At 55.0% G+C, this 27,930-nt stretch overlaps 1 protein-coding gene across 2 annotated transcripts in view; it reads left to right on the forward strand.

Moving 5' to 3' along the window:
- Positions 1-330: 330 nt before the first annotated feature.
- CD82 (CD82 molecule) overlaps positions 331-27,930 on the forward strand; it is a 49,847-nt gene continuing 22,247 nt past the window's right edge. Inside the window, exons 1-2 of one of the 2 annotated variants that reach the window (XM_082684048.1) lie at positions 331-533; positions 27,179-27,261. In XM_082684048.1, the coding sequence (XP_082540174.1) occupies positions 27,199-27,261 (63 nt within the window). In that variant the 5' untranslated portion in view covers positions 331-533; positions 27,179-27,198. Of the gene's footprint in view, positions 534-4,225; positions 4,332-27,178; positions 27,262-27,930 lie in introns of those variants that run through there. The other variant, XM_082684049.1, reaches the window with a different exon arrangement.

Raw genomic sequence — 27,930 nt, forward strand, 5'->3', positions numbered from 1 at the left:
TCTGGGACGGACAAAGAGGGCCCAGAAGGGGCGGGGCCGCTAGGCAGAGCAGTGAGTAGGGCTTCCCCCCCACCAGCAGGGCTCGAGCGCGACCCGGGTAGGGCTAGGAGCCAGGATCCGGCCTTGAGGGGCCGGGTGGCAGCAGCGGCGCAGAGTACCTATCTGAGGAGGCGTGGCGAGGAGGCGGGCACGGGGGCAGGCCTGGCGGGTGAATTAGGGAGGCCACAACGAGCGGGGCGGGGCAAGAGGAGCCCCTCCCACCCCCAGGCCGGGGGCGGGGCTTACGGGTATCTCCTAGGGAGGCCTGGTGGGCGGAGCCGGGTACGGCTTGGAGGCAGCAACATTCCCGCAGGGCAGGGGGGCGTGCCCAGGGCGTGTCATCCGGGGGCGGGGCCTGCTCCAGTCCCTGCGTTCCCCGACGGTCGCCAGGAGAACTGCAGAGTGACTGAGCTCAGAGCTGCGCAGTCGGACGCGGGTGGGCGCGAGCGGGCGACGCCGGGCTTGCAGCGCCGAGCAGAAAGCAAAGCCAGAAGGTGAGAGGGGCAGGGGGGAGGCCGGCCGGACCAACAGCAGCAAAGTTAGTTTTCGTCTCCACTTCCAGAGCCCGCCTAGGCGGCTTTCTCGGAGCAAGTGACAGCAGCAGCTGGTGGGTGAAAAGGAGCCTAAGTCCCCGAGTCCTGACCCCCAGTTTTCCGGCTGTGTCGTCTACCAGCTGTGTGGCCCCGGCCCCGGCCCCGACTCCCCCACCCTGCTCTGGGCTTCTTGGGTTCCGTAAACGGAGTGGGTTGAACCAGGTGAACTCCATGCTCCGGTTGCCCTTTCTCACGAAAGCCCTGGAAAGCGAGGGCTGGCAGGTGAGAGCGGACTGCAGTTCAGTCGCGGGTGTTCACAGCGTGCTGGCTGGTTCTCCCTGCCCCGTGGCGCTGGGCCAAGGGAACGTTCCCCTAGAGTTAAGCGAACTACTTTAAAGTTCACACTAGTTTCTCCGATGGGGCTTGAACCCACAAGCCCCGGGGAAGCAGGGTAAAGCAAGGAAACGTCAGTCTCGCCTTCCCCCTAACACTGAGATCCCAGTAACACTTCAGACCACATCCTCAGCAGGGGCTTTTGTCCACTTCCTGGGGCATTTCCAGGTGACCTGGCCTGGGAGGCCGTGGTTGGAAACCAGGGGGCAAGTTCTTGGTGGGGTGGGGAGAGAAGGGGAAAACCCCGACAAACTTTGGGTCCAGAGTCAAGCCTGGGGCCCGGGGCTCTTGCTGCATGCTCAGGGTTAGTTCACTGGCCTGGAGGTTTCTGTTCCTGGTGCTAGTGTGTGCTCTGTGCCAGGGCCATTGTAGCTGGGCGGCCTCATTCAGTGGGCACGATCTGAAGCTCTGGGACCAAACTGATTAGGATTGCACTTCCCTCCAAGCTTCAGTTTCTGCGTCTGTAAAATGGGAGTCCTGGCAGAATCCAAGGGCAGTGGCGAGGACTAAACAGTAATTCATATACAGTGTTTAGCAAGGCGTCAGGCACCCAGTCAGCCCTCGCTATATGACAGCTGCTCTGAGGCAGGCAGGCAGGTGATGGACTGGCTTCCTGCCTGGGAATGAGCCTGTTTTTGGAAAGCAGGCTGCAGCCATTCTTGACCCTGTGAGTGCCAGAAATTGCCACCTGCCACCTGCATCACTTTGTCCATTTCACATTTGGGGAGTGTGTCATCTGGACCAAAAAGTGGCTGAGTTTTCTGTCATAGCGCTTGGGGCTGGTGGTTGTCCAGTTACAATGTTTACTGAGCACCTACTATATATGAAATGGAGCTAGGGGATACAGAGAAGACCTAGACAGACCTGGGCTCTGCCCTCATTTGGGGCTGCTGACAGTCAGGCTCCACCATGCCCCTGCTGGGGAAGATACCACACACCCAGAGCCTGGAGCCAGATGAGATTTCATGGGTTTGCGCTGCTCTGGTGTCTGGAGCCCAGCTATTCCACTGAACACTTGGCTTGGGTTGAAGGTGAGGGTCAATGTGGGCACTTGTTAACCTGTTCAGTCAAGGCTGGGCACCGAAGGAGACCGGGGGTGCTGCATGTCGGTTCCCGGAATGTCCTGGGGAGATGAACCCTGGAACACTCTGGAACCAGCTAGAAAGTAGTATGGGACAGAGTGTGACTGAAGCCTGCTCTATAAGGAGGAGACAGTGTGTGTGCCTTTCAGAGGGGAAGGTGCTTAGAAGCAGTGAGATCCTAGAGAAACCAGGGCAGAGGGTGAGGAGCTCCTGGGCTCCCAGGAGCCAGTCCTGATTGGGCTTGGATCAGCTTGGGGCCTCAGTCTCCCCTGTCCAAGCATGTGAACAGCTCAAGATTAGAGTGTGGTATTGTGGGGGAGGAAGAGGGTCACTAAGTGGGATCCATGGTGGGGGATAGGGGGGTAGGGGGTTGGGAACGAGAAGATGTTCATTTCAAAGAGTACTTAGGAAGCAAATACTAGAAGTGACCCCCCCCTCCAGCCCACATGACGCATGACAAAGGATGACACACTGCCTCTGTCCTCAGTTGCTTACTGTCTGGGAAGGGATACCAGCGACCCTGACAGGAGATCAATGAAAAAAGTATTACAGGGAACTTTCATGGAAGAGGTGGAATTTGGAGTGGGTCTTAAGAATTGGGAAGGTTTCCCCTGCTGCAGTGACAGTTTTGGGCATTGGGCAGAGGAAAACACCTAGGCAAAAGCGGGAGGTCACCGTGTTCAGGGACTTTTCAAGAAACTGCTAGTTTGATCAGTCTGGCCGAAGAACTGGGACTCAGCAGGGCTGTGAAGGGGGGAATGGTAAGTTGGATTAACTCATGGAGGGCCTTCAATGCCAAGGTGAGATGTTTGGATCTGATTTGCAGAAAGTGAGAGCCACTGAAGGTTGTTGAGCTGGGGAGTGACGTATTCAGAGGGGCGCTTTAGGAAACCAGTTTGCCAGATGTGCTGGGGTGAGGGACTCAGTGGTCAAGGGAGAAGGATCGCAGGCCTGTGGTGATGGGAAAGGAGGGAGGGACTTGCGGGCTTTTGGGGTGTCTGCTGCTGGGAGTGAAGGAAGAGGTGCCATCAGAGCGGTGGGTGGAGAGCCAGGGTGACTCGGGGAGAAGAGGAAGGATCCCCATGTGTGCCCTGTTTTTTTTTCGTATTCCTCCACCCAGCCTTGACCCTAGTGTCTAGCAGGGGCTCAGAGGTGCTGGGGAGGGTGAGGCATGCTTTGGAGTGATAGGGAGGGAAGCTGCCCAGTAGGCCCAGTATTTGCCTGTGAGGAGGCCAACCACAGGCTCAGGGCCTCTGTCCCAGGCCCTATGGGGCGAGAGGTTGTGGGGGGGACATCTGGGCAAGTGGTGGGAGCTTGCACCAGCCAGCAGTGGGTTTGAGAGCAGCGTAGATGGGGAGAAGTGCCTGGGGCTCTCCCCTTCCTGGCTACAGTCCAGGGAGGGCTGGGGTGAACGGTTAGGCGGTGGGGACACCAATTTCCCACGTGTGGGGGTGTGGATTTTGGTTGGCTCTTCTCAAGTTTCTGCCATGTGGGGCAGTCCCGTCTCTCTCTCTTCCCTTCTCTCTCTCTCTCTCTCTTTCTCTCAGCCTCAGACTTTTGAGCCACTGCCTAGCTCTCCCTCCCCCCAATACCTCCCCAGCCTGAGGACCCAACCCTGTTCCACCTGAACACCAGACAGCCCCCTCCTGGCCTGAGGCTGAGCAGACCCAAGCCTCGAACACATTCCCGTGGATTTGGAACATCTGGGGCCAGCTGGCACCCCCTGGTTTGGGCGTGGCCCTGACCCTTTACTCCAGACCGTTATAACCACTTCTTCCACCCCAGGGGAAGCTGAGAGGAGGCGGTTAGGGTTTAATCAAGAGCATCAAACAGTCAGGAGTTGGCTCAGCAAGAGCCTGGGCCCCTCTGTGGGACAGGATGGGGCCAGGGCTGGGGGGCCTGTTTCATCTCAGCAGGAGCTGCTCTGCCCACCGGCTTCCCCTCCTCTAAGCCTGGATCCAAGGAGCCAGGAGGGAAGCCCAGAGGTAAACACAGTGAGCCCTGTGGTATGTGTTGCTTCCCTCCTCCCCACACCCCATCCCGATGCGGCCTGTGAGGAGGCCAACCACAGGCTCAGGGCCTCTGTCACAGGCCCACTTGGTGTCTGGGGGCTGGCTGGTTCCTGACTCACCCCTGGGGTTCCCCCTACACGTTGGTTTTCCTGTCAGCAGCTGATTCACTCTGTGCTGACACAGAGAAGCAGCTGAGCGGGAGAGAAGAGGCCTTGGGTTCTGGTTCTTGGAATTAGTTCCGGCTCCTTTGTTTATAGGTTGTGTGACCTCGGGTAAGTTCCTTCTCCTCTCTGGGCTTCCCTTCTCTGTGGTGCTTCGTTCCTTCCCTTGGCCTTTTAGGAAGTTCTGGGGCCTGGAATCTGTTGTTTGTAAAGTGGAGCCCATGTGAACACATGCATGTGCGCGCGCACACACACACACACACACACTGGGTGAACTGCGTGATTCCTCTCACACAGGCAAGAATTGAGACCACCTCCTTCCCTTACCCTTGCTTACTGCACCTGAAACCGCCTTACCTACCTTCTGCCTGTCTGCCGGATCAGGGAGATGGTAGAGCATGGCGAGAACGGGACTCTGGAGCTAGAATCTTGGCTCTGTCCTTCCCAGCTTTGTGACCCTCTCTGAGCCTCAGTTTCTGAATCTGTGAATTGGGTAACGGGAGCAGCCTCATAGGATGACATGAGCATAGAACAAAAAGTGCATTCCCCGGGGCGTGTGCCTCCCCAGTGCAACCCCAGGCTTTCTGAGGGCAAGGAGGTCTGAACGTGGATGGCAGCTTTTCTCTAAACCCTTCCTTTCTCTCCCCCTTCCTCTGTGCTTGTCTGCACTGAGTACTTTACTCTCCCGCTGCTCTTTGGTGGCATATGGAGTGACTCCATGAACCCTCTCAGGCAGGGATTGCCCTGTCCATCTCTGTATCCTTGATTGCTGGCACAAGACCTGGCCCACAGCAGGCTCTCAGGAAATGATGGTTGAATGCATAAGTAAGTGATTCTCCTCGGGGTGGCCCAGCAGGACCCAGCTCGGTGCCAGATCCTTGGTGACTCCTTGGCAAAGGTGGAGCTGGGAAGCCGGGTCTGGATGCCCATGCTTTGCCCTTTGGGCCTGCCCATTCTGCTCCTGGAACCTGGGACCAGGGAGGCGAGAATGGTTTGGCTGGCCTGGGACTGCTTCGGTCAGGGCTTCAGCTTCCCTTGTGAGGCCTGGCCTTTCCCCTCCTGAGAGGGGAACAGCTCGACTTCCTCTGGCTCCAGCCTGGTGAAGGGTCTCTGGCTTAGTTCGTGTTATTTGTGGAAGGTGCTACTGTCCTGTGAGGGCACAGGCTCCAGGCTGGGGGAATGGGAAATTGCCCTGTGGGAGGCCCCTCCCTGACAGTCTCTTTGCAGGCCACTAGGTGTGTCACTCTGGGAGGCCCCTCACTGTCCCTTCTGCCTTCATTCCCCACAGTGGGGGCTTCTGACTCTACTTTGGGCCCTGTGCCTGACTTTTTTTGTTTTGCTGAGGGGGGGTATCCTGGATCCTGGAAAGAAGTGGTTGTTTCTGAACCTAGGCTTCTAGAACCAATGTAGGAAAGTGGAAGAAGCACTGGAAGTCTGGGTTCACATCCTGGATCTGATGGGAAGTTGCAGGGTGACTTTGTCTAGGGAGGTGAACCTCTAGGTTGGTTTTCTTTCTTTCTTTCTTTTTAATATTTTATTTATTTATTTGACAGATTGCAAGTAGGCAGAGAGGCAGGCAGAGAGAGAAGGAAGCAGGCTCTCCACAGAGCAGAGATCCCAATGCAGGGCTCCATCCCAGGACCCTGGGATCATGACCTGAGCGGAAGGCAGAGGCTTAACCCACTGAGCCACCCAGGCGCCCCTAGGTTGGTTTTCTTCTTCAGGCGGTCAGTGCTCCAGAAGCTGGCCTGGGGACCAGCTGGGGTTGGCCTAAGTTGGGAAGGAACCACAAGTGATGTCCCAAACCTAACTGCCTAAAGGTGATTCTTGCCTCTGCTACTTGCCTGCTGGGTGAGACCTTGGGCAAGTGTCTTAGCCCGTCTGTGCATCCATTTTGGCATCTACAATAGGGATCATAATAGTGTTTACCTCATAGGTCTATTGAGAATGATGTGATTTTTTTTTTTAAGATTTTATTTATTTATTTGACAGAGAGAGACACAGTGAGCGAGGGAACATAAGCAGGGGGAGTGGAAAAGGGACAGGGAGCCCGATGCGGGGCTCAATTCCAGGACCCTGGGATCATGACCAGAACTGACGCCAGACACTTAACAACTGAGTCACCCAGGCGCCCCAAGAATGATGTGAATTAATATACATAAAGCACTTGTGACATGTGCTTGGCACATGGTGAGTGCTACATACATACGTATTTCAGCTGGTTTTGGTAGTGCTGCTATTATTAAGAGGAAGCAGGATTTCAGTCCTTGGGGGGTGAGTCTTTGGGGAAAAGCTTGGTGAATAGCCTGAGAGTGGGGATCAGGAGACCCTAGCCTGTCCTTTACTTGCCTTGTGACCTTGAAAAAGTCACAGCCTTTCTTGGGCTGCAGAACTAGAAACTGTTATCCTGTATTTGCTGCAATTGACTTTTGTAAATGAGGCACACGTGACGTCACAGCTGGCAGTCTCAGGGATTTATTCCGAAAGAGGACTCTGGGTGCCCAGTCCATTCTCCTGCACACCAAGACAGACAGCCAGTGTAGGTGGGCAGGTCCTAGTTCCCCCATGGGGGCTCTGTAGACACAGAATAGCAGAGCTTCCCCCACCCCACAACTGTACTCCAGGCTGAAAAGTAGATGAATAAGTACGTTTAAATACACAATAATGGGATTATACAGATCAGATTGCAGACCTTTATTTTTTCCTCCTTCCTCAATTTTCTGAATCTCCTGCAATGATTCCATAGTCTTATGCTCACGAAAGAAGGAATGGACTTATACAGTAAAGCTATGGAGAAACTTACGATACATATTTAAACAGAAAGATATTATTTGAATTTGGGATCACAGTCTGGTTTTTGTTGTTGATCAATCATATTTGTTCCCAAAGGGATTGGGTGTTGGTTTGATGTATCAATTGCCATGCCTTTTATCAAAAGACGGAGGGAGTGTCTGTGGGAGCAGTGGCTACGTCCACTGGCCTCAGAGCCTGGGAGACGAGTTGGATATAGTTGGGAATATCATCCTAACTTCCATCCCCGGGGAATACACTCTGAACGCTGCCTGCCTAGAAAGCTTTCTACAGTCCTTGACACCAGAGGGCTTAATTTCCTCTTGTGGAGAATAGAGATGATAATAATCTCTCATTCGGGGCCGCGCTACAAGGATTGAAGGATCTTAACATATGTTGAGGTTTTAGAGAGACCCCCTTCTTCTGAATTTGGAACCAAATGGAAACAGATGACAGAGATGGGGCTCCGACAGGAAGCATCAACACTGAGAAGGCTGGCCGGAGAACACGGCTTTAGATCCGGGGCCCAGAGGGCTTTCCAACCGTCTGCCGTCGAACTGGCAGAGTTACCTGTCCGGTCACAAGCAGCGCTGGACAGGGGCCAGCCTCCCTGCAGGAACAGGTGGTAGGAGCGGAGGGCAGCCAGGATGGAAGGCTGCATGCCCCGCCGAGCATGCCCAGTATGTTCTTGAGACGAGCCAATCACAGAAGCCTCTGTTGGGGTCCAGGAAGTAAGGGAGGAGGCGGAGCGAGACTAGAGGTGTTCTCCTGGTAGAGGTCCCTCCTTAGGGAAACAAGTGGAGAGGACAATATGCGTTCCACTGATAAGTAGAAGGCACTTGGAATGATGTCAGGTAAGCAGTAAGCACTCAATACATGTTGATTTGTCATTGCTAATAATAATGGTAACAATGAATAATTCTACTGTGGTCGGAAAATCACTTTCACAGTCACTGGTTTAGGAGATGGTTTATTGGAATGTTGTTGCTGTGGGACCCGGTGAGGTGCTATGGTGTGTAGAGGAAATAAGTCAGTGGGGCTGCGGGAGGATTGGTTTATCTGAGGTCCTGCGTGAGTGAGTGGGTGGCTCGTCCTTGGGTCCCTGTGGGTCACGTCGACAGCTCACCTCCCCGACCTTTCCTGACCACACAGCGGGGGAGTAATGGAGGCAGGCAGGATGTGTGGGTCTACTTGCGCTGAACATTTAGAGGCTCTGGGCAAGGCCCCCTGATCCCCTTCCTCTCTGCCCACGCCCTCTCCTGCCCTCTTTTGCCGCAACACTGTGACACTGTGGAGCGTGCTTTTCAAACCCTGCGTGTCAGAAGTCCCCTGGGGGCAAGTAGGGGACCTAGATGTGGGCCAGCTCGTCCTCCCAGCATCTGCTCACCTTTGGGCAAGTTTCTCAACCGCCCAGAACCTTGGTTTCCTTATCCGTGAACTGGGGAATGATAGTGGGACCTCTCCCGTGGCTTGCCCGCGGCGGGGGTGTGGGGGGCGGGTTACATGAGGTAATGGGTATGGGTGAAACGCTTAGCAGCGGGCCCAACACAGGAAGCCCCCTCAGTAAAAGCCAGAGAATGGCACATGAAGGCTGCGCCTACCACTGCTATGGAGAAATAAAGAGTCCTGCTCCCCTGCACAGATCTGACTTTTTTTTTTTTTTAAGATTTTACCTATTTATTTGAGAGAGAGAGAGGAAAAGCATGAGAAGGGGGAGAGTCAGAGGGAGAAGCAGACTCCCTGCCGAACAGGGAGCCTGATGCGGGACTCGATCCCAGGACTCCAGGATCATGACCTGGGCCAAAGGTAGTTGCTCAACCAACTGAGCCACCCTTTGGGTACAAGGGACTCCAGGTGCTCCAGATCTGACTCTTAAAAAAATATATGTGCTACAGAATTTAAGCAAACCTATCCTCCCTTAGCTTCCACTTACAGTCCTGATCTTGTGCACTGGGATGACGTCCACATGGAATGTGGACATTCCCTGGGAGAGGCCATGTCCCCCTTGCAGCAGAGGCCACCCAGACCGGTGGTTCTGAGGTAGGAAGGCTAGCTCTCTCAACTGTTTAGAAACGTCTTCTCCATCCGAACCAAATGGGCAGACACACACACACGCACAAACTTTATAATTACTGACAAAATTTTTTTGTGTGGAAAACCTTAGAGGTTAAGGGATAGATGTAAAGGAGGCAAGAACCATTCAGAAATAAGTACTGGGAACAGTTTGATGTACACACAGACACACACTCACAGACACACACACACACACACACACAGTTGGGATTATACCATACGAACCACTTCCTCTGCCGCCACAGTGGGTTAACATAGTAAAGGGAGGATTGTTCCATGTTATTCAATATTCTTCCTCAGCACGTTTCCCAGCCCCGTAGTATCACACTGTGTGGATCCACCATGACCCAGTTTCGCATTCTCCTACTGTTGCACGTTTCGGCCATTTTGAGTTTTTCATTAGCTCCCAGGTCGCTAGAGTGACTGCCTTGTCCATACATATATCTTGTGCTCACATCTAATACTCTCCACGGAGTAGACTCCTAGAAGTGGCTTTCTAGCCAGCTGGTTTTTAAACTTGGGGTCTGAGGGACCAGTTCTCAGGGAAAAATCCTTTCCTCCATACCCACCAGAATGTATCCCCAAACTTAGCTCTAGCCCCACTAGGGAGAGAGGGTGTTGTGTCCCTAGGAGCTAGGTAGCAAGCACATAGAAGGAAAGGGGCCAGTGCTTGGGATCTGTGTTGGGGGGAGGCGGGTAAGAGACAGAAGGAAAAAGACAGATATGGGGAGCTGTTCCTCTTCAACTAGAGTCTGAATCTGACTTTTGACCCTCCTCCTGTCTCCTTTCCAGGAGCCTGTGGTGTCATTAACTAATTATGAGATCTCTTTAGTATTTAATGACCTTTCTCCATGGTGACTCCTTCCTTCTCAGCAGCCTTCTGGGAGCCAGGGAATGAGAAGATGAGTCTGTGGGAGGAAGTTTGTCTGGAGTAGGAGGTGGGTCATGGAGGGGGAGCAGTGGTTCCCAAACTCTGACATATGGCAGAATCTCCTGGAGGGTTTGTTAACGCATGGTTCATGCCCCTAAGTCTTCTGATTCCATTGGTCAGAAGGACCAATGGAGTCGTAGGGGGCATCCCAGGAAAGCGGATGGCTAATAGGTTTCTAGGAGATGCTGTTGCTGCTGGTCTGGGAACTACAATTGGAGAACCAATGGAGTCGTAGAATGGGTCACTGGAGGCTCTGTGGAGAATCTTAGCTCCCAGTAGGAACCGTTTGGTCCCACCTGGTAAAGGCTTGCATGAGGCCGAAACTCACCTTCCCCCTGCCTCCACGTCGTCAGCTTTTCCAGGATGTGCAATTATATATTTATGTGCAAGAGGATAAGATGCTTATCACCATCCCCATTTTGTAGGAAGGAGAACTAAGGCTCTGACAGGGAACCTAATATGTCCAAGTTAGCCCTGAAAGCCATCGGAAGCACTACAGAAACCCCAGCCTTGTCACCTCTCTGTGCTCTCCCTCAACAACACCCCCCACCCCAAACTGTATCATATACTCTGGGCTTCCGTCATGTGGGTCCGGTGCGGGGGCAGAGGTGCATTCCGTGAACACTGAGGGGGACCCAGAGGACTCCAGGTGAGGGGGCTGGGGGAGGCAGGGTCCCCCACACTGTCTCTGAACCAGGGTCTTCCTCTGCTTTTTATCCCCCCCGCCACCTACTAGCCATTCAGTAATGTGCCCTTCTAAGATCTAATGTTTTCAGCCCATTTATATTCCCAGTTTCCCAGTTATTGTTCGGGGCATTTTTCTGGGAAGCCAGGGAAACGTGTGCCTAAGCCTGGCTGTGGTCAGGCAGGCACAGCAGAGGAAGAGGAGAGAGCCCTCCTCTGTTGGGAAGCTAAGATGTACCAGGCCCCACCCTGGGCACTTTGCAGCCGTGGTGTCAGTGACCGAGTGGCCCCCATTTTACAGATGAGGACGTGGAGGGTCCCAGGGCTGTAGCAACGTGCCCAAAGTCACAGCTGCAGGGCTCAGAGCTGGGCTTCCTTACCCAGATTCCCTGGTCTAGAGTGCCAGCAGGTCCTGGACCGAAGGAGCTAAGGGTTGGTGGGGGTGGGCTTCACCCATCAAAGAGGGTCCGCTGGAGGGGTATGGCTACTCTGGGACTCGTAGTCTGGCTGGAGGAGGGCCCTGGTCTACCCATCTGGAGACCCAGGTCACACAGTGCTGTGCTGCCACCTGGCTGTGTGACCTTGGGGAAGTCACTCCCCTCCTCGGGGTGTCAGAGTTCTTATTTCTGCTAATGATACCTTACGCTTTATAGCTTTTAGCCATGGACATTTTCTCACGTACTTCTTCCCCACAGGCCTCCCCACACCTTGTGAAGTAGGCAGCAAGGGTGTTATTTCTGAGCCCATTTTACAGATAATGACAGGCTATGGGTGACATGCCTGGGATCTGACAGCTAAAGAGGTGCTGGAGCCAGGACTGGAATCCCTCTTACCTTTTCTCCCTGTCCTGAGCCTGGCCCATCGCCCCCAAGCTGCCTCCTTAGAGAGGAAGGGGACCTCTAGCCTCCTCTCTATTCTCAGCCTCCGCTTTGGAGGTCCCAGGGCCTGGTAGATTTGGGGTGCAAGGGACTCCAGAAAGGGACTGCACTGGGATCCTTGCTTTGGCCCAGGAACCTGTGGAGGGAAGATAGGGTGGTTCCGGCCATCCCTGTTATAGGCTCCTGCCTGGGCATTTGGGGCTTCTGGTGGTGATGGGCCCCAAATGCCCAGGGAGTGGGGTTCAGGCCCGGCTATGCCTCCTACCTAACCCCCGTCTTCCCCTCTGGATTGTGTCTGCCCTCCTGTACTCCTGAACAGTACAGAATTTTCCAGACTCCCAGACCGAGGTGCCTGGGCCCCATAGCTCCGTCTGAATGCCTTCACCTCCTCCCCTGTCCCCTGACCTGAGTCTTCCTCATTCTCTGAGGCCCGGCTCTGGCCACCGTCTTCCCTGGGGCCAGCCGTGGCACCTTGGCCAAGCCAACTCAGCTTTCTCAGGGTCTGTCCATTGGGTGAGCTAGTTAACAAGCCCCCAGAGTAGAGGCTGTGGCTGCTGTGGGTCTGAGCCCCCCAAAGGTCTGCCAGGCTGGTAGGGCTCAGGGTGCTGGGTCTGTGTGTACTGGGGGCGCCTGACCCCTTCAGGGTCAGCCTCAGACCTGTGGCTTTCACACTTCGTGATCTCGAGCAAGTCCCCTGTCTTCTCTGTCCTCTGGCTTCCATCTCCTAAAAATAAGAACACAACTTTCCTCACTGACCACTTGCAAGCCTTGCATGAGATAAGCGTGCAAAACATCAACCTCTGACGTCTGGTGGGTTCCAGGCACTCAGGAAATGCCTGTCCCTCCCTCCCCTGCAATCAGCTCAGGCTTCATTCTGCCTCCACCCACCTGACACCCTAGAGCAGGTGTCTGGCTGGGCTTTGGTCTAAGGCTTGCGTTATATCTGCTCTAGCCTGGGTGGTGTTCTAGACTGATAAAAGGGGACAGATTGGGCAGAAGGACAGAATCAGCTGCAAACAAATGTGTTTAAACAGGCTCTGCTGGTTCCAAATTGTGACCCCAGGCACAGTACCTCCCTGAGCCTCAGTTTCCCAATCTGTAGAAGGGGGATACTCCTACCTTCTCTGTTCTTAGGATCCCAGTAGAGGTGGGGTAGGGGTAGGAATCCCAGTGGCCTGAAGCCCAAAGCTGCCTCCCAGGAGCCTTGAGTCCAGCCTGCCGTGGCTGATTTATTTGTTTGCTTTCCTACTGCATCACAAACAGTCCCTTCTCTCTCTGGCCACCTGGAGGCTCACCAGGCTATTAAGCCCTTGGCTCTGGTGCTGGTATGCTGGGTCGCCTGGGGGAAACGGCATGCCTGGGGTGGGGGGCCAGGCCTGAGGCCCTGCCTAACTGCCTGAGACCAAGGTAGTGTCACTGCAGGTCTTTATGCTGAGAACTCTTGGAATGCCAGGGGCCCCTAGGGACACAGACCCTTTCCTGTAGTGCCAAGCACCTTTCCTTTCCATTTCTGTCTATCTGTCTATATACCCCTCCTCCTAGTTCCCTGTGGCCTGGAACCTTCTCCCGGTGATAATAATCACATGCTTCCCTTCCTTGTGCTAGAGCATTTTGATTTCTCAAATCTCCTACCTCCCTGTAAGGTAGGAACGAACTGTTGTTAGCCCAGAGAGAGAAGGGGGCTTGCCAAGGCCCATGGTGGGGACTCATGACCTTTCCACCCACACCCATTCCCCACCTCTTGGCCGTGCTCACATTCTTGGCTAAATTTTGCCTTGCAGTGGCATGCCCCAGCATGGGAGTGGGAAGCAGGTTGAGAGGAGGTGGAAATGGCAGAGCCCTAGGTCTCCAGGGTGAACGGTCCTAGATTCCAGCCCCAGGAGCTCTGGAAGCTGGCATAGGGCCTGCCCCGTTGCACAGAGAGGGAAACTAAGGTTTAGGAAAGGGCAGTGATTATGGGATAGAGCAAGCTGGGCTTGGTTGCTCTCTTCTTCTGCCTCCTAAGGACCCTGGGGACTCAAGTTAGGGGACCCCACGGGGCTGTTTGGGACCTGGGTGCTCATTTGGGCTGAGCTGCTGCTGGCCGAGATCAAGTCCTCTGCCTCCATCGGCAATCTGAGGGGTCCATGAGTGGCTCCAGTGCTCCTTTGGGTGATTCAGACCCAGCCTGCTCAGAAGGGGTTATCAGAGGGGGCAGTTTCCACCCAGGGCTCTGCCTGGTGCTCCCAGAATCTGGGGGAGGCCAAGGCTGTGGAGAATGTGCTGGGGAGGGGATGGGCCATTGTTGATGACTGGTTGTGGGGAGGATAGTGTGGGTAAGAACGGGAGGGTGCAGTCTCTCAGGGGGGCCACAGGGAAGGCAGGCTCTCCTGGCTATGGAAGAAGGTGAGGGGTGAGCAAGGGGGAGGCGGAGCTGGGCTGGCTCCCAGGGCCAGATCCTGTCTAGGTGAGCAGGGCCTGCATTCCTGGGTGGCTTTTGCCTTAGGCTCCTCTGGGGGCTTCCTGTGCAGACCTGAAAGGGCCGGAGGCCTGTGGGTTGGAGTTGGGGATGCCCAGGAGGCTCCCTTCACCTGGGATCTCTCTCTGTGTTGCCCACCCCTGTCATTCTGTCTCTCTTTCCTTATGTCTGCGTCACTGCTCTTTCCTGCTACTCTTTTTACTCCCCGCCCAACAGCAGCCTCCCACCAGTCAACCTTTGCCTGCCCTCCAAGTACCTCTGAAGCCAGAATGTCTCCAGAAGTGCCGAGACCCAAGGGCACCCTGGCTGAGGCTGCCCAGGCCTTGCTCCTGGGCAATCCCAGAGGACCCGACAGGCCTGGAGCCCTTTCTCCCTGGGGATGGAAACCTGTCAGGCTGTGCCTCAGCTGTCAGGTATCTGTGCTGCTTCAGTGTCCCCTACTTTGCCTGGGAATCCAGGCCTTGGATGCCCACAGCCAGCTGTGGAAATGGATTTCTCCAGACCACTCCTCCCTGGAGCTTGGGGCTGGCCCTGGGGAAGGCTGGCTAGGCTGGAGCCGGGAGCCTGTGTGCTGGCCAGTTGCCATGGGACATCCTGGATGTCAGAAGCTCTCAGGATGCAAGAGGAGGAGACTTGATAGCTGGTCTTGGACACAGGGAGGAAGCCACTGGCAGAGACAGGGACGTACACCAAAGGGAAGACGCAGGTGGGGGGGAAGGACTGAAGGAGAGAGTATGAGACCCTAGAGAGCCCTGACTCAGAAAAGTCAAGTAACAGGGGCAGATAGAGCCAGGGTTTGACACCACGTGTCTGATGCCCACCCTGTCTGATGCCAACCCTAACTACCCATGTTGAGAGAATTAGGGCCACCAGACAGTGCTCTGAGAGTTCCTGTGCAGAAGAGTCTTCTGGGAAGGCTGCTTGGAGGAGGTGGCCTCTCAGCTGCTCGTTCTCTTTCTTCTTGAACCCAGTGCCTCCGAAGAGGATGCCGTGACTGAAGGGCCTGCCTGATGCCATGTGGGGTCCCTGATTAGAGTCCCCTTCTTCATCCCCAGTTGCCTCCCCAGGGCCCACAGTTAGCACCCACCCTCAGTCTTGGGAACCCCAGCCCTGGCCCAGAAGTTAACCCTTTATTAACCACCCGCTGCCAGGCTCTGCGATGGGTGTGCAGGCTGGCCCCTGGTGCCCTGTGTGGCTCCAGAGGTCTTCAGTGGGCTGGGCTTAGAGACTGGGCTGTAGAACCCAATAAACTCAGGCTGGGCCTTGGTGAAGCTATTTTAGTACCTGACCATTTGTAAACTGGTTTCTGCGGGCCATGTCGCCTGACAGCAGAGGGTCGGACTGTGGGGTTCAACTCCTAGCTTTACGATCTGTGTGACCTTGGGCAAGTCCCTTTCCCACGTTGAGCCTCACTTTCTTCACCCATTCACCCATAAACTGGAGATCAAAGCAGTCGTCCCTTCATCGGCTCATTGCAAGGATGAACCAAGCCACGTGAAGCACTTACACGATCTGACCAGTAGTCATGGCCAAAGCGCTGGCTATTGTTACTGTCCAGTACTGGACACTGTGTTCTCAAGAGAGCGGGAGGCTGGGTGCTACTTGAACATGATGTTGGTGTGTAATTGCTCCCTTGCAGGGCTCTGTCCCTCCAGACAGGGCACTCCCTGAGGGCAGGGACGGGGTGCGTTTATCTGTTCCCATGTCCAGCTCAGGGCCCGCCTGGAGTGGGGATTCCATGCACTGCAGTGGGCTTGGCTTGGGGTGGAATCTCTGAATAGAAGTGACCACTTGGGAGTCCCGGGAGGGCAGCCCCTCAGGCTGTCTGAGGTCGCCTGTGCTGATCAGGCCCGAGTCCATGTCCTGGTGTTTCAGCCCGGCCCTGCAGGCTAGCGTGGGGTCTGGGTTCTGAAACACTTGTGCATGAATCCTGTAGGTGCCTGGCCCCACCCTGGTGGCTCTGATTCCATGAGTTCAGGAGCCAGGAACTGCTGCCCTCATGCCAGGCTTCTGTGACCCCATGTGAGGAGGCTTGGCAATGGGGAACAGGGTCACAAAGTAGGCGGGACACTGGGCTCCAGAGTCAGAGGGTCTTGGGGGACACAAGTTGGGCCCCCATCTGCCACGCAACAAGGGCAAGTGCTGCCCCATTCCTGAGCCTTGGAGATGCTGCTTATAAAACAGGGACGTTGAAGCCCCACTCTCTACCTGGTGTGGGGTTCAATGAGGCCAGATTCGTGAAGCTGTGCTAGTATGGGGATGCTTCCTAAATTTACATAAAATTCCATGAATGCTCCCATTCATCAGTCCTCCCTCTGCCCAATGTTGGTTTCAAGTTCTTGGGGACAGCAACCTTCCAGGGACAGTTTGTAGGAACCTGTGTGTCCTGCATCTTAAGGGACCTCCTGTCCTGTGAGTGGGGTCATCGTTTTGCCCGACTCCTCCCCCCACAGTCTCGTGTCTCTGTATGCCTGCCCCCAAGGGCATGGCAAGCTGATTCCACCTTCTTCCTGGACAAGCCTCCATATCCCCATTTGATGCCGAGGCTCGGAGTGGGTAGGCAACTTGACAAAGTCACACAGCTCTGTGAAATGGGATTGGCATTTAGGTCTCTCTCAATCCAAAGGCTGCACAATCACCCAGTTCATCATTGTTTCCCCTGCTGTGGGGCTGGGGAGGGGTCTGGAGAAGGAGACTAAATTCTGAGGGCCCACCTGGGAATCAGGGTCTTCCTGCTGAAGCCCCTGGAATCTGGGGCTCCTGGACAGCCTCTTAGCCAGTTCTAAATATTCCTCTAACTTAGGGCTTCCCAACTGAGATGCTGAATGTGCCCAACACTTTAGGATGGTTGGTTATCTTCTCAGCCCCTGGGGACAGAGAGAGCTCTGGGCTGGTCACTGTAGACCAGGCGGGATTCTGTCTGTCCACCTCTGTACCAAACAAACAGATATGCTTCTCTATATGAATCTCGAGGTGAAACATAGATGGCTTTAACCAGTCCCCTCCCTGCCCCCACTATACATACTCAGCACATACCTTCCCCAAAAGGGTGGGGCCTCAGTCTCTTCAAAGGATAAATGGGGATGAAGTCAGTGCTATGGAGTTTGTAAGCCCTAGAACTGGCATTGGGAGGGAGTAGGGTCTGCAAGGGGTCATGGAGAGGGAGATGTCTGAGGCTATGGCTCAGCCTCAGTTTGAGTCTTTGGCTGCATGGTTGCCAGGCAGAGAGGCTGGAAAGCTCCAGGTACCGGCTCTTCCCAACACCGCACCCTCTGTAGGAGTGGCCCCTTCTTGGTGCCGATGGCCTCCCAGACTCGTTGCTTGGTTTTGGAGCAGAGCCTCCTAGGAAGGGCCCCATGGAAGAACATATTGGCCTGGATTGGTGGGGTTCATCTTTTCTTTCCTGACAGGAAGCCAAGAGTCAGCCGCAGAGCTAGGGCAGGATGAGGAGCAGGCAGGCAGGCAAAAGTGTGGAAGGGTGGGCTGAGCTGTCTCTGCCATCTCCCTCCTTCGCTTAGACGGTAGGGGAGGTGGGGGGAGCTCTAGTCTCAGGTCCCAGCTGAATTTTAATCAGGGCTTAGCCACTTACCTGTGTGACCTTAAGCAAGTCACTAAACCTCTGAATCTCGGTATTTTTAATCTGTTAAATAGGGATAACGGTATCTTGGGGGGTTGTTAGAGAGATTAGATAAGAGACAGTGGAAATGGTGTGCTCCAAACTATAAAGTCCTGTTATTCCTCTGCCACAGTCGGGCCAGGAGGGGGTCGGCTGCTGCCTATGTTCCTGGGTACCCTTGGCCATCTTCCCTCAAATGCCAGATGTCAGTCCCAACTTCAGGTAGTAAGTAAGGTCCGCAGGAGAACCAGAGCCTCTCACCCTGGCTTGTGGGATTGTGTGGCAGGAGTGTTTCTTACTGGGCCTCGGGTTCTGCATTTGTAAGACAAACAGCAGGACTTGGGGCTTCAAAATCCTATGATCCCTCAGAGAGTCTGATCTGGGCAAATATTTACTGACCCAGGCTGGCAGAGGTGGTGCCGCCATGTAAGAGATGAGATTTGGGGGCTCAGAGAGATTCAGTAACTCCTTTGTTCCAGGTCACACAGCTAGTAGGAAGTGGAGCCGGGATTCAAACCTAGGTCTTGAAGGAAACTTGAGCCTAATCCCGTTCTATGGCCTCGTGATCTTTTTTATTTTTTTTTTTTTATGTGTTAGTTGTTTATTTATCAAGACAATTCCATAACCCAATATTCATGCTTCATAGTTCAGGAACACAGGTCAGTGACAAACTTCAATTGAACTCAACCCAAAGAAATTCTTTACATTCCAAAATCACTTTGCACTCTGAAAGATACCAGCCCTCCTCATCTCCTCAAAATCTTTCATGGAATCGTAGTTTCTGTAGAAATCTGCATATGCATTCTATGGCCTCGTGATCTTCCCGTCGCCCAGAGAAACTGCCTTTTACTTTTTCTTTTCTTTTTTAAACAACAGCAGCAAAAGGTAAGAGACAAGAATGGGAAATAAGATCATGATGAGGTCAAAAAGCCAGCCCCCAGAGCTAGCTGAGGGTTCAGGGAACATATCACCTGTCACACGTGAAAACAAACACAGCCACCTGTGACTGGCCTCTTTTTATGGATGACCAGGACAAAGTCCGGAGAACTGGAGAGCTGAGCGGCTAAGAACCAGCTTGCCCATGCAGAGCCCCCAGATAGGCAGGCTTCCAGAGCAGAACATTTGGGCCAGACTTTCTCATTCTACTTTCTGCCTGAGCAGGCTGACTGAGCCCACGTGGTGAGATCAGTTGTCAACTCACCAAACCGGCTCAATCTCCAGGCCTCAGGCAGGCCCCTGGGGCACAGCCAGAGGCCCAGAGACAGAGGCTGTGCCCATGTGCAGGGCAGAGGCCCTGTTCCTTAGGCCGCCCAGGCCTCGCCCTGCTTAATCCCTACTCTCTGGCCCATCCCTGCCCTGCTTAACCCTCACCCTCTTGCCAGGGAGTGGTAGTCATCACGGTCTGACATGGAGGCCTCCAGGCCTGGCATTCGTTAGGAGGCTAAATTAACACCCCCTGTCCCCGAGGGTTTTAGACTGTTGGTCAGGCGGTCAGCAACTTCTGGATAGTAATTGTTGTTCTTATGATCGGTAGCATATATTGGACACTTCTGGGTGCCAGGCACTTTGCAGAGACAAGCTCGTGTGCATCTGGCCATACATAATCCATTAGTAAGTCCATTTTACAGGTGGGGAAGCTGAGGTACGGTGAGGAAGTGATTGCTCAAGGCCACACAGCTGGTAAAGATGGGGCGGATTTGGCATCTTCGGGCAGGGAGAGTGGGAGGAGTGACCAAGGGGCCCAGTGTGGATTGAGCCCTACTCCGCACTAGCCTGATCGTGGTTCTTCTTCATACCTGTGCGGGCTGGTTGGGGGCGGTGGGGGCTTAGTGCCCTCATCTGCTGAGAAAGGCAGCTCCACAGTGTCTCCCCAGGTTATGGGGCCGCTCTGGGGGTGGGAAGGAAAGGTACTGTGTGATTCTTCTGTACGTCTCTGTGCAGAAGAAAGGCCCGGGGAGCCAGGGCAGGGTGGCAGGTGCACCGGGGATGGCCAAGTCTTCTGCTGGGTGTTCGGCCCTGATGGTGCTGTGTGACTTGCAGACTCTTGCTCTCGCCACCCCCTCGAAGGTCTTCAGAGTAGATATTGCTCCTGGAGTAAAGAACCCTGGAGGGTGTTAGCCTCCGGGAAGCTGAGGTTGGAGCAGAGGTGCTGGGAGCTGCATGTGAGATTCTCTCCAGCTGGGCCCTGATGCCCAGACCTGCCTGCCTCCCCCTCGGAACAGAGGGGCCAGGCCGTGCTGAAGACCAGGCCTAAGGCAGTGGGTCTCAACACCTTAGAATCCTCTGGGAAGCTTAAAAAAAGATCCCAGTGCCTAGACTGTGCCCCAGACCAACTTACTCAGGATCTCTGGGGGGGGGGGGGGCTGGGCATGAGTAGTTGTATAACTCCCAGGGTAAGTCTGACATCGCTGAGATTGGGGACCACTACTTGAAGGCAGCTGGGATGGGAGAAGTAGGCACGTCTTGGCATTCTAGGGTTAGTGATTCCCCTGAAACCCAACGGAGGCATGTGCCTGCCCGTCTGCATCTAGGGAGAGGGCCCACAGCTCCCACCAGCTTTTCTGACACAGAGGAGATCAAAATCGATTCTTGGGAGTAAGCAGCCACCCCTTCCTGTAAACCAGCAATGTCATTTTAAGGACCAGAAACCCCCAGTTGCAGGATCTAAGTTGGTTTGTTCCATCTCCTTTAAGAATTCCTTCCTGATCTCCCCCAGACACCTCCTTCCCAGTTCTTCTTTCTGCAAATACACACCAGGTGCTGAGCATGTGCTCGACACTGCTCTAGGCTCTGGGATCTAGGGTGAATGAGACACAGACAGCCCTCACCCGAAGGAGTCAAGTTCAGACCGGGCTCTAGAGGCACTCATGAACCAGTGCGCTAACTGCAGTGAGTGGACCATGTGGCAGGCACACCCCCCTGACCCCCACCGCCCCCCATCAAGGGTGCTATTCTGACAGTCAACAGGGGAACCTCCCCACTACCCCCAAGATTCTGATGGTTGACTTGGTTGGGGCAGGGTCAGGAGCTGGGTGTTGGCAGGCTTTGATTCTACTGTGTGGCTAGAAGCTGGGCCTGCTGTGTAGATCAAGTATTCGGGGAAGTTCCCTGGGAGGAAAGAACTTGGCCCATGGGAAGGGAACGAGCCAGTGGATGGGTCTGAGGGGACCGCCAGGGCAGAGGCACTGAGCCGGTCAAGGGCCTGGGGTACTGGCATGACATAGAAGCGTGGCCTTGGAAATGAGTGTGCGTACGGGAAGCAGGGGGTGTGCCAGAGACAGAGGAGGGGCAGGGCAATGCGGGCAGGGCTGCACGGCTCCAGAAGAGCCTGGATTTTGTAGGAACTTGTGTGGCTGTATCAGGGGAGTGGATGAGGTCTGGCTTACAGCTTTCAAACCTCTTCCTGCGGTGTGGATAAGGCCTTGGGGAGGACGGAAGGGGAACCCGTGACCAGCAGGGAGCTATACTGGGCCAGGCGGGAGGTGAGATTTGGGCCCGGTGAGGTGCCGGAGGGGACGAGATGCTTTTGGGCTGCGGGGTAAGAGGGAGGAAGGAGAGGGGGTGTGGATGAACAGGACTCCTAGATGTCTGGTTTGGGCCAGCCCAGGGGGCAGGAGAGGGAGAGGAAGGGCCATCCCCAAGGGACATCCCCTGTCCCCCGCCGGAAACCCTGCGGCACTGAGACTCCTTAGTACTGGCCCCCAGGTACCCTCGAGAGCCTCTGGTTGGGCTTTTCCTAAGAGGCGCTCCGTGCAGTGTTGAGGGCTGCTAAGGGAACAATGGCTTCAGCTTGGCCATGCTTGCTGCTGGGTGAGTGGAGAGGTGAATGGCCTGATGTGCAGGTGGCTCCTAGGGAGAAGTGACCCTCCACAGGGCAGGTGACCGCAAACCCTCCTGTCCTCAACAGCGCGTCTTCTAGGACTCCAATTCTGAGGAGCCACTCCTGAAAACACTGCTCTGGCCCCAGCCCGTCCTTGGCCCGGGGAGGGCTGTCACTGGGCTGGGTCTCATCCCTTGTGTTCTGCCGGAGCAGGGGTCTGAGCCTGCATCTCCCTACTCTGGGCCCGCATGTGCCAGGCCTTCATGTAGCTCCCTTACCCCAGGCTCGGGTTCTAGGATCAGGCCGGAGGGCTCCTACCCCATTCTCAGGGGAGGGACAGACCCACCCTCCTACCCTGCAGGTGCGAATTCGCAGGCACCCGCTGCAGACGAGGGGTTTTCTTGAAGGTCCCAGCTCTTCCCCAGACCCACGTCCTGTACTCAGGCTTCGGGGAAGGTGAAGGAGCCTTGGCAGCGGGTTCTGGCACTCAGAGCTGGCTCGGGTGCTCACCCCCCAGAACGCCCCTCGCCCCCACGCCTTGGATGAGGACAGAAGAGGCCTGAAAGGGCTCAGCTGTGAGTGTCAGACCCGTTTCAGGTGGCTCGAGCATATGGCAGTCCTGGTATTTTATGTGGAAGTCTCTCCTCCCTTCATGCCTCCATCTCTTCGTTCTCCTGTCCATCCGTCCCTCCTTCCAGCCTCCCTCCACCCCGCCATTCCTCTGTCTCTTCAGTCCTCTGCTCATGCCTCCATTCTTCCATCTGTCGGTCCATCATCCCTCCATCCCCCTCCCCCCACCCATTGCTGCATCCAGCCACCCATCCCATCTTTCACTAGGCAACCGTGGCTGGGAGCCTCCTTTGCTCTCATAAATAATACATAGTCTTTCCTCTCGAAGTATCACAGGTTCACAGGGAAGATGGGACAATTTACGCAGAGAATTACTGCATAGCATCAGGGACGAGGACAGTAACCTCCGTTTATGGAAAGCCTACCCCATGCCAGGCATTTCATCCACATTATCTAATGTAATCTCCGGACAGAGCTTCCAAATAGGTTTTCTTTTCCTCCTTTCACAGCTGAGTAAGGTGAAGCTCAGAGAGGGTAAGTCGTTTGTCCGAGATCACACAGCTAGGAGGTGAGAGAATGACATTCATACCCAGGCAGCCCAACGCCCTAGCCTATTCTGAGAACTGATCCAGTATCCAAAGCTACTGTAAGGAAGCGGAGAGGGAGTGTGGCTAACCAGCATGCCTGTGGGCAGGGCCAGGGATGAGGCTGGCTGGAAAAGGAGGCTTCCTGGAGGTGATCTCTGAAGTCAGTCCCAAGGGATGAGTAGGAGTTAGTAAAATACCAGCGCAGTCATTTCATTGTACGAATTGATTTGGCGTTAAATTATATATTTGGTCAATTTAAATTGTAGCTGCTTAGAAACGATCAATTTCCCTACTGTAAAGCATAACATAAAATCAGGACCTCCTTCCTACTGCTCAGACGGCTGCCAGCGGCTGCTCTGGAATTTTCCACTCAGATATGCATGCGTGTCATTCCCTTGTGTTGTTGGCGGTCCATATAGCTCGCAGGAAAGTACAGGCTGACCCTCCGGTGTTTACAGAAAGTGTATACCCGGAAGCGTAACGTGGGGAGACATTTCTTTTGTTTAATTTCGTCTGCGGATGAAACCCTCAGCCCTGACTGGTTCCACAAGTGCTGAGAAGGGTCTGCCCGACCCCCTGCCCACTACACCCTGTCCGTACCAGCTACCGACCTTCCTCTGTTCATAGTGGCGGGTTCCGTTAGGTGAGGGGACAGGTGAGGTTTCGACAGGTGAGGGGATCAAAGACCTTCCCTCTCATGTGCTGGCGAGCCAGCGTTTGGATCCTTATCCGGGGGTCTTCTGTCTTCTCTCTCCCGACTGCAATTCTTTACATTCAATTCTTGCCACCAGATCGCTCACCCCCCAAGATCTCAAGCTAACAGCGGTCCTGACCCTTGCTGCCTCTTACAGACGTGTGGGTGTACGTCATCGGATCCCCTGCACTGTGGGCTGGCAGACTTGTTCCAGAACAGGCCAGGGAGTAAATGTTCCAGGCTTTATGGGTCCAGTGGCCTCTATCATGATGTCCACTCTGCCACCTCAATGCCAGAGCAGCCAGGGACAAGACCTAAGCTGGGGAGAGCATGGCTAACTTCAGATAGGGCCATTAAAATGTGAATTTCTTGGGCTAAAAAATAGATTTTTTTCAACTGTTTAAAAATGTAAAATCTGTTCTTAGCTCACAAGTTGTACAAAAAGTAGGTGGCAGGTTGGATTTGATTTAAAGACCCCGTTGGCCAGCCCCTGCCCTACACCAGCCCTTGGAGCCACCGCATGGATGAGAAGACTGAGGCTCAGATCCCCCAGGTCATCTGAATCCAACTTTGGGCGGGGGTGGGGTCCCTGAAGTTGACACCACCCCACATCGCGATGCCACCTGGGCATGTTCTCAGCCTGAGCTGACCCCCCAGCCTTCTTGGAACTGCCCATCGTCTTCTCTGTTTTGCTTTGAGGGGGAAACATCTGTACTTGGAGGGAACAAAGACCATAAATCCTTGGATGTTGGCCAACATGCCCAGGAGCTGCCACCCCAGGCTCTGGTTCTCAGCACCTTCTCCCCTTCCAGGTGGTTCCCAGGTGGTCTCTGGGCCTGCCCAGATTGGCTGGACTGTCTGCCAGGCATGGGGCAGCCTCGACTCCCGTTCTGGCATTGGAGCTCACCCAGATGCCTCCTGGAGAGGATCAGGGAGCCCGAAGGGCTAGGCAGCCTGGGTTCTGTCCTCGATGGTCCATGTACTGGTGATCTGGGGCGAGCTCCTTCAGCCCTCGGTGCCTCAGTTTGCGCGTAGGACACTGAAGGGCTTTGCCCGAAGCCTAGGACAATTTGTATGAGTCCCTGAGACCAGAGAGCTTGCTCAGAGTTTTGGAGCATCAAGGAATAACCGCTCGGCAGCCTCTGCCTCCTTCTTTCCCACTAGGGAATCCCAGCCATCCCCGAAGATCCCTTTATATGGTCCAGATCACTCTCTGGAAGGAGGCACTTCCCAGTGGACAGACCTTGGGCTCTGGAGCCCACCCCTGCTTGCGAGCTGTGTGTCTTGGATGAGTTATTTCACCTCCTGGGCCTGGGGGGATTGAAGGGGAGGACACACAAATTTTGGTGGCTGCCTGGAGTCCCTCCCGTTCACCGGCAGCTACCCCTCCCTCAGGGGCCCCAACCGAATCTACTTTCGTCCACAAACTGCTCGTTTCTGAGCATCCCCAACCCTGCGAGGCTGCCCTGGCTGGCCAGCCTGAGCAGAGGATGTGGGAGCGGAACCTGTAGAAACCCCCTTCCCGTACTTTCTAGAAGCAGGCAACGGTTGCCAAAGACCGCTTGCGTACTTTTCCAGTTGCACAAGAACCCAGCGCACGCCGTCAGGGCCTCGGTTGCCCCTAGAGTATAGTCATTGAGGTTCTTCCCAGTAAAGGCGTGACCTTTCTGTAGATTGGGGTACAGCCTGGGTCACACCCCCTTGGGGCCTCCTGAGTCACTTACTGGGAGGAAACCCAGCGAGGAAACCCGGTCCAGGTAGGAATGAGAAACGTGACCCTGGGTGAGAGGATCTCTCCTCTGCTGCTGTTCTGCTCTGTGCAAGTGTACGCAGAGCCTGTGGTCGGTCCAGAGCTGTGTTGGTGGAGACCAGAAATGCTCCTTTTTATGCGGACCATTCGCTGCAGGGCTCCCTCAGGCCAGCCTGGGTTTGGGATCTCCTGACACAGCGTCGTCCTTGTTTGCCCCACACTGGGTCTGGGGTCAGCCCCAGGTGGAGTTACCGAGGGCAGACTTCCCTGGCTCCTAGAGTCCCTGGTGTCCCTGCATTTCTTGGACCCAAGCCTTGGACCCTGGTAGACTGGAAGAGCCATTCAGTCTAACGTCCCCAGGTAGCACTTGAATCCCAAAAGTAGTAACTCACACTTTGCTTCCATGCCGCTTGTGACAGGGTGCTCACTACCATCCCAGACAGCCTTTTCCTTCTTTGGACAGTGTTGCTTCATGTTGTGCCCCAGTCTGACCCCCAGCAAGGCAGCTAGAGAACATTCTCCCGAACTGAGATGTCAGAACCCCGAAATGGACCCCCTGGGAGGTAGTGAGCCCTCCCCGCTTCAACCCTCTCTCCTCTCCCTGAAGGTATAGGGAGTCAAAGCTGAGCTTCTCCTGGCAAGTATGATAGAAGGTGGTTACTTCCAGAAAAAGGCAGAGGGGACTTCCTTATGGAGTGGGGAGATTCACAAGGCTTAGGACTGCCTTCTACCCTTGCAGGAGGAAGAAGGGGTGAAGCCAACCCATTAGCTCTCCTTCCCTCTGCTTTGTGCCCTGCTCTCCCCCTCCCCCGACATAGGGCCTGTGGGAACAGGACTGGGCCCAATGCCTACTTCCCTGCCCCCAAGCCCCACTCTGCCTGAGCAGCTGTCCCATGCAGCTGTCCCGTCCCCAGCTGCCCCGCACTGGCTCCTGTCACCCCACAGGGCCCGAGAGCTGGCCGCTGTCATTCCAGGATTGTGTGGCTTCGGGGAAGGGATGAGGGCAGCCAGCTTCCCTCTCTGAGTCCTGCCCTGGCCTGGGGTCCGTCAGTGTGGAGAGACACACCAGCGCGCTCCAGCATGGTCTGTGCTGTTTCAAAAGCACGTGTGTGTGTCACCCAGGATGACAGTGAAAAATGGGCAACAGCCGTGTGTCTAATGTCGAGTACTGACTACATGCTTTGGGACAAATCTGTATCTGGGACTTTAACCCTGGGATCCTTGGGGGCTCCTGAATGGGCTTAATGGGGCTTCTGAACCCCCAGACATTATATGTAAAATGCTGCCCATACCTGAATTTTCTGGAGGAAGCTGACCCTCCAAAATGTGAAACGATCAACAGGATGGAATCCTACGCAGCAGGTGAAGTTACATTGTGGGGCATTTTACCAGCACACGCAGAGTGTATTGTCGAATGAAAAAAGCAGGTTACGGATCCCTCTATACGCTAAGAGCCCAGTTTTGTTTAAAACCATCTGTGAAACACACATGCTGCAAGTTGAGCTACTAAAATGAGGACAGTTTTTATTTCTGGGGTGAGAGAAAATTTTTTTTTTAATTTGTGTTAACTCTGTTGAATGTTCTGTTCATTGGATGTTCGACAATGCACACTTGTGCCCTTTGTGAAGAGATGGTGGAGGGAGCTCTCGGTCCCTTTTCTGAAAGGCTGGACCTCCCTCCTGACCCAGCAGGCCCCTGGCCCCAGAGAGGGCTACGGATCTGTGCCACAAGCCACTGTCTCCCCTCTGGGTCTGCCACAAGCTAACTTCCTGGCCTCCTGGCTTTGACCAGCATCCATCTGGGTATTTCCAAAGTCCGAGAAGGTCTTAAGTCATTTCCCTCCAGGCCCTGCCCAGTCGAGGGGCCTGTCCAGACTCCCAGCTGTCAAACATCAAGCAACCAAGATGGCCTGTAGGCCTACACTGCCTAGCTGTGTGGCTTTGGGCCAGTCATCTAACCTCTCTGGGACTCAGGGTGCCGTAAAATGGGACCTCCTGTTAGTCCCTCCCTCTGGGAAGATCTGCGGTCGGCGGGTCCGGGATGCCTGTCAGCTTTGTTCCCTTTCCCTCCTGGCCTTGACCCACCTGCCTTCTCTTCTTCCTGCCAGGGAGCTCCAGGACCATCAGGATGGGGTCAGCCTGTATCAAAGTCACCAAATACTTTCTCTTCCTCTTCAACTTGCTCTTCTTCGTAAGTATGACCTGCACCAGCCCACTGCCTCCCACAGAGACTCTCCCCTGGGGCTACCCAGGCTCAGACCCCCCAGAGACTCCAGGCTGCAGGGTGGTGGTCAGGGGCGGTGGGAGGGGGCTGAGGACAGACCATGGTGAATAGAACCAGGAGGGGCCAGCCAGGAGATGGCCTGCATTCCAGCTGGTTCTGTGGCAGAACACTGGATGCCCATCCCTGCTGTCCCCTCTCCTGGGGCACTGAGGGCTGGGCTGGTCCGGGTTGGAGGTGGGCATGGATGGGAAAGAGCCCCCCGGGTGTCCCCTAACTCATCAGCAGAGACGTCTCTGTGCCGGCCCCTGACCCTCCTGCACCCCCTCTGAAGATCTTGCTGTTACAGCTGCCACCCCTCCCCCGCCCTCATGCCCACTGTGGGGGATGTACCCACACCCCCAGAGGGTGTGCAGGAGACCTGCAGGCTTGGGGCCAGTGTGGGGACACACACCCCCGCCCCCAGACCCACCCTGGCATAGGGCTGCCCAGATGTGTAAGGCCGGTGCACATCTGAACTGGTTTTCCTGGGACCTCAATTTTCCTCTCAGGCCTGACACTGACTCCTCTTGCTTGGAGTGTGTGTGTGTGTGTGTGTGTGTGTGTGTGGTTGTGTGTGTGAGTGAGTGTGTGTGTATG

This window comes from Mustela nivalis, assembly GCF_964662115.1.
Source record: "Mustela nivalis genome assembly, chromosome: 9".
NCBI classification, from domain to species: Eukaryota; Metazoa; Chordata; class Mammalia; order Carnivora; family Mustelidae; genus Mustela; species Mustela nivalis.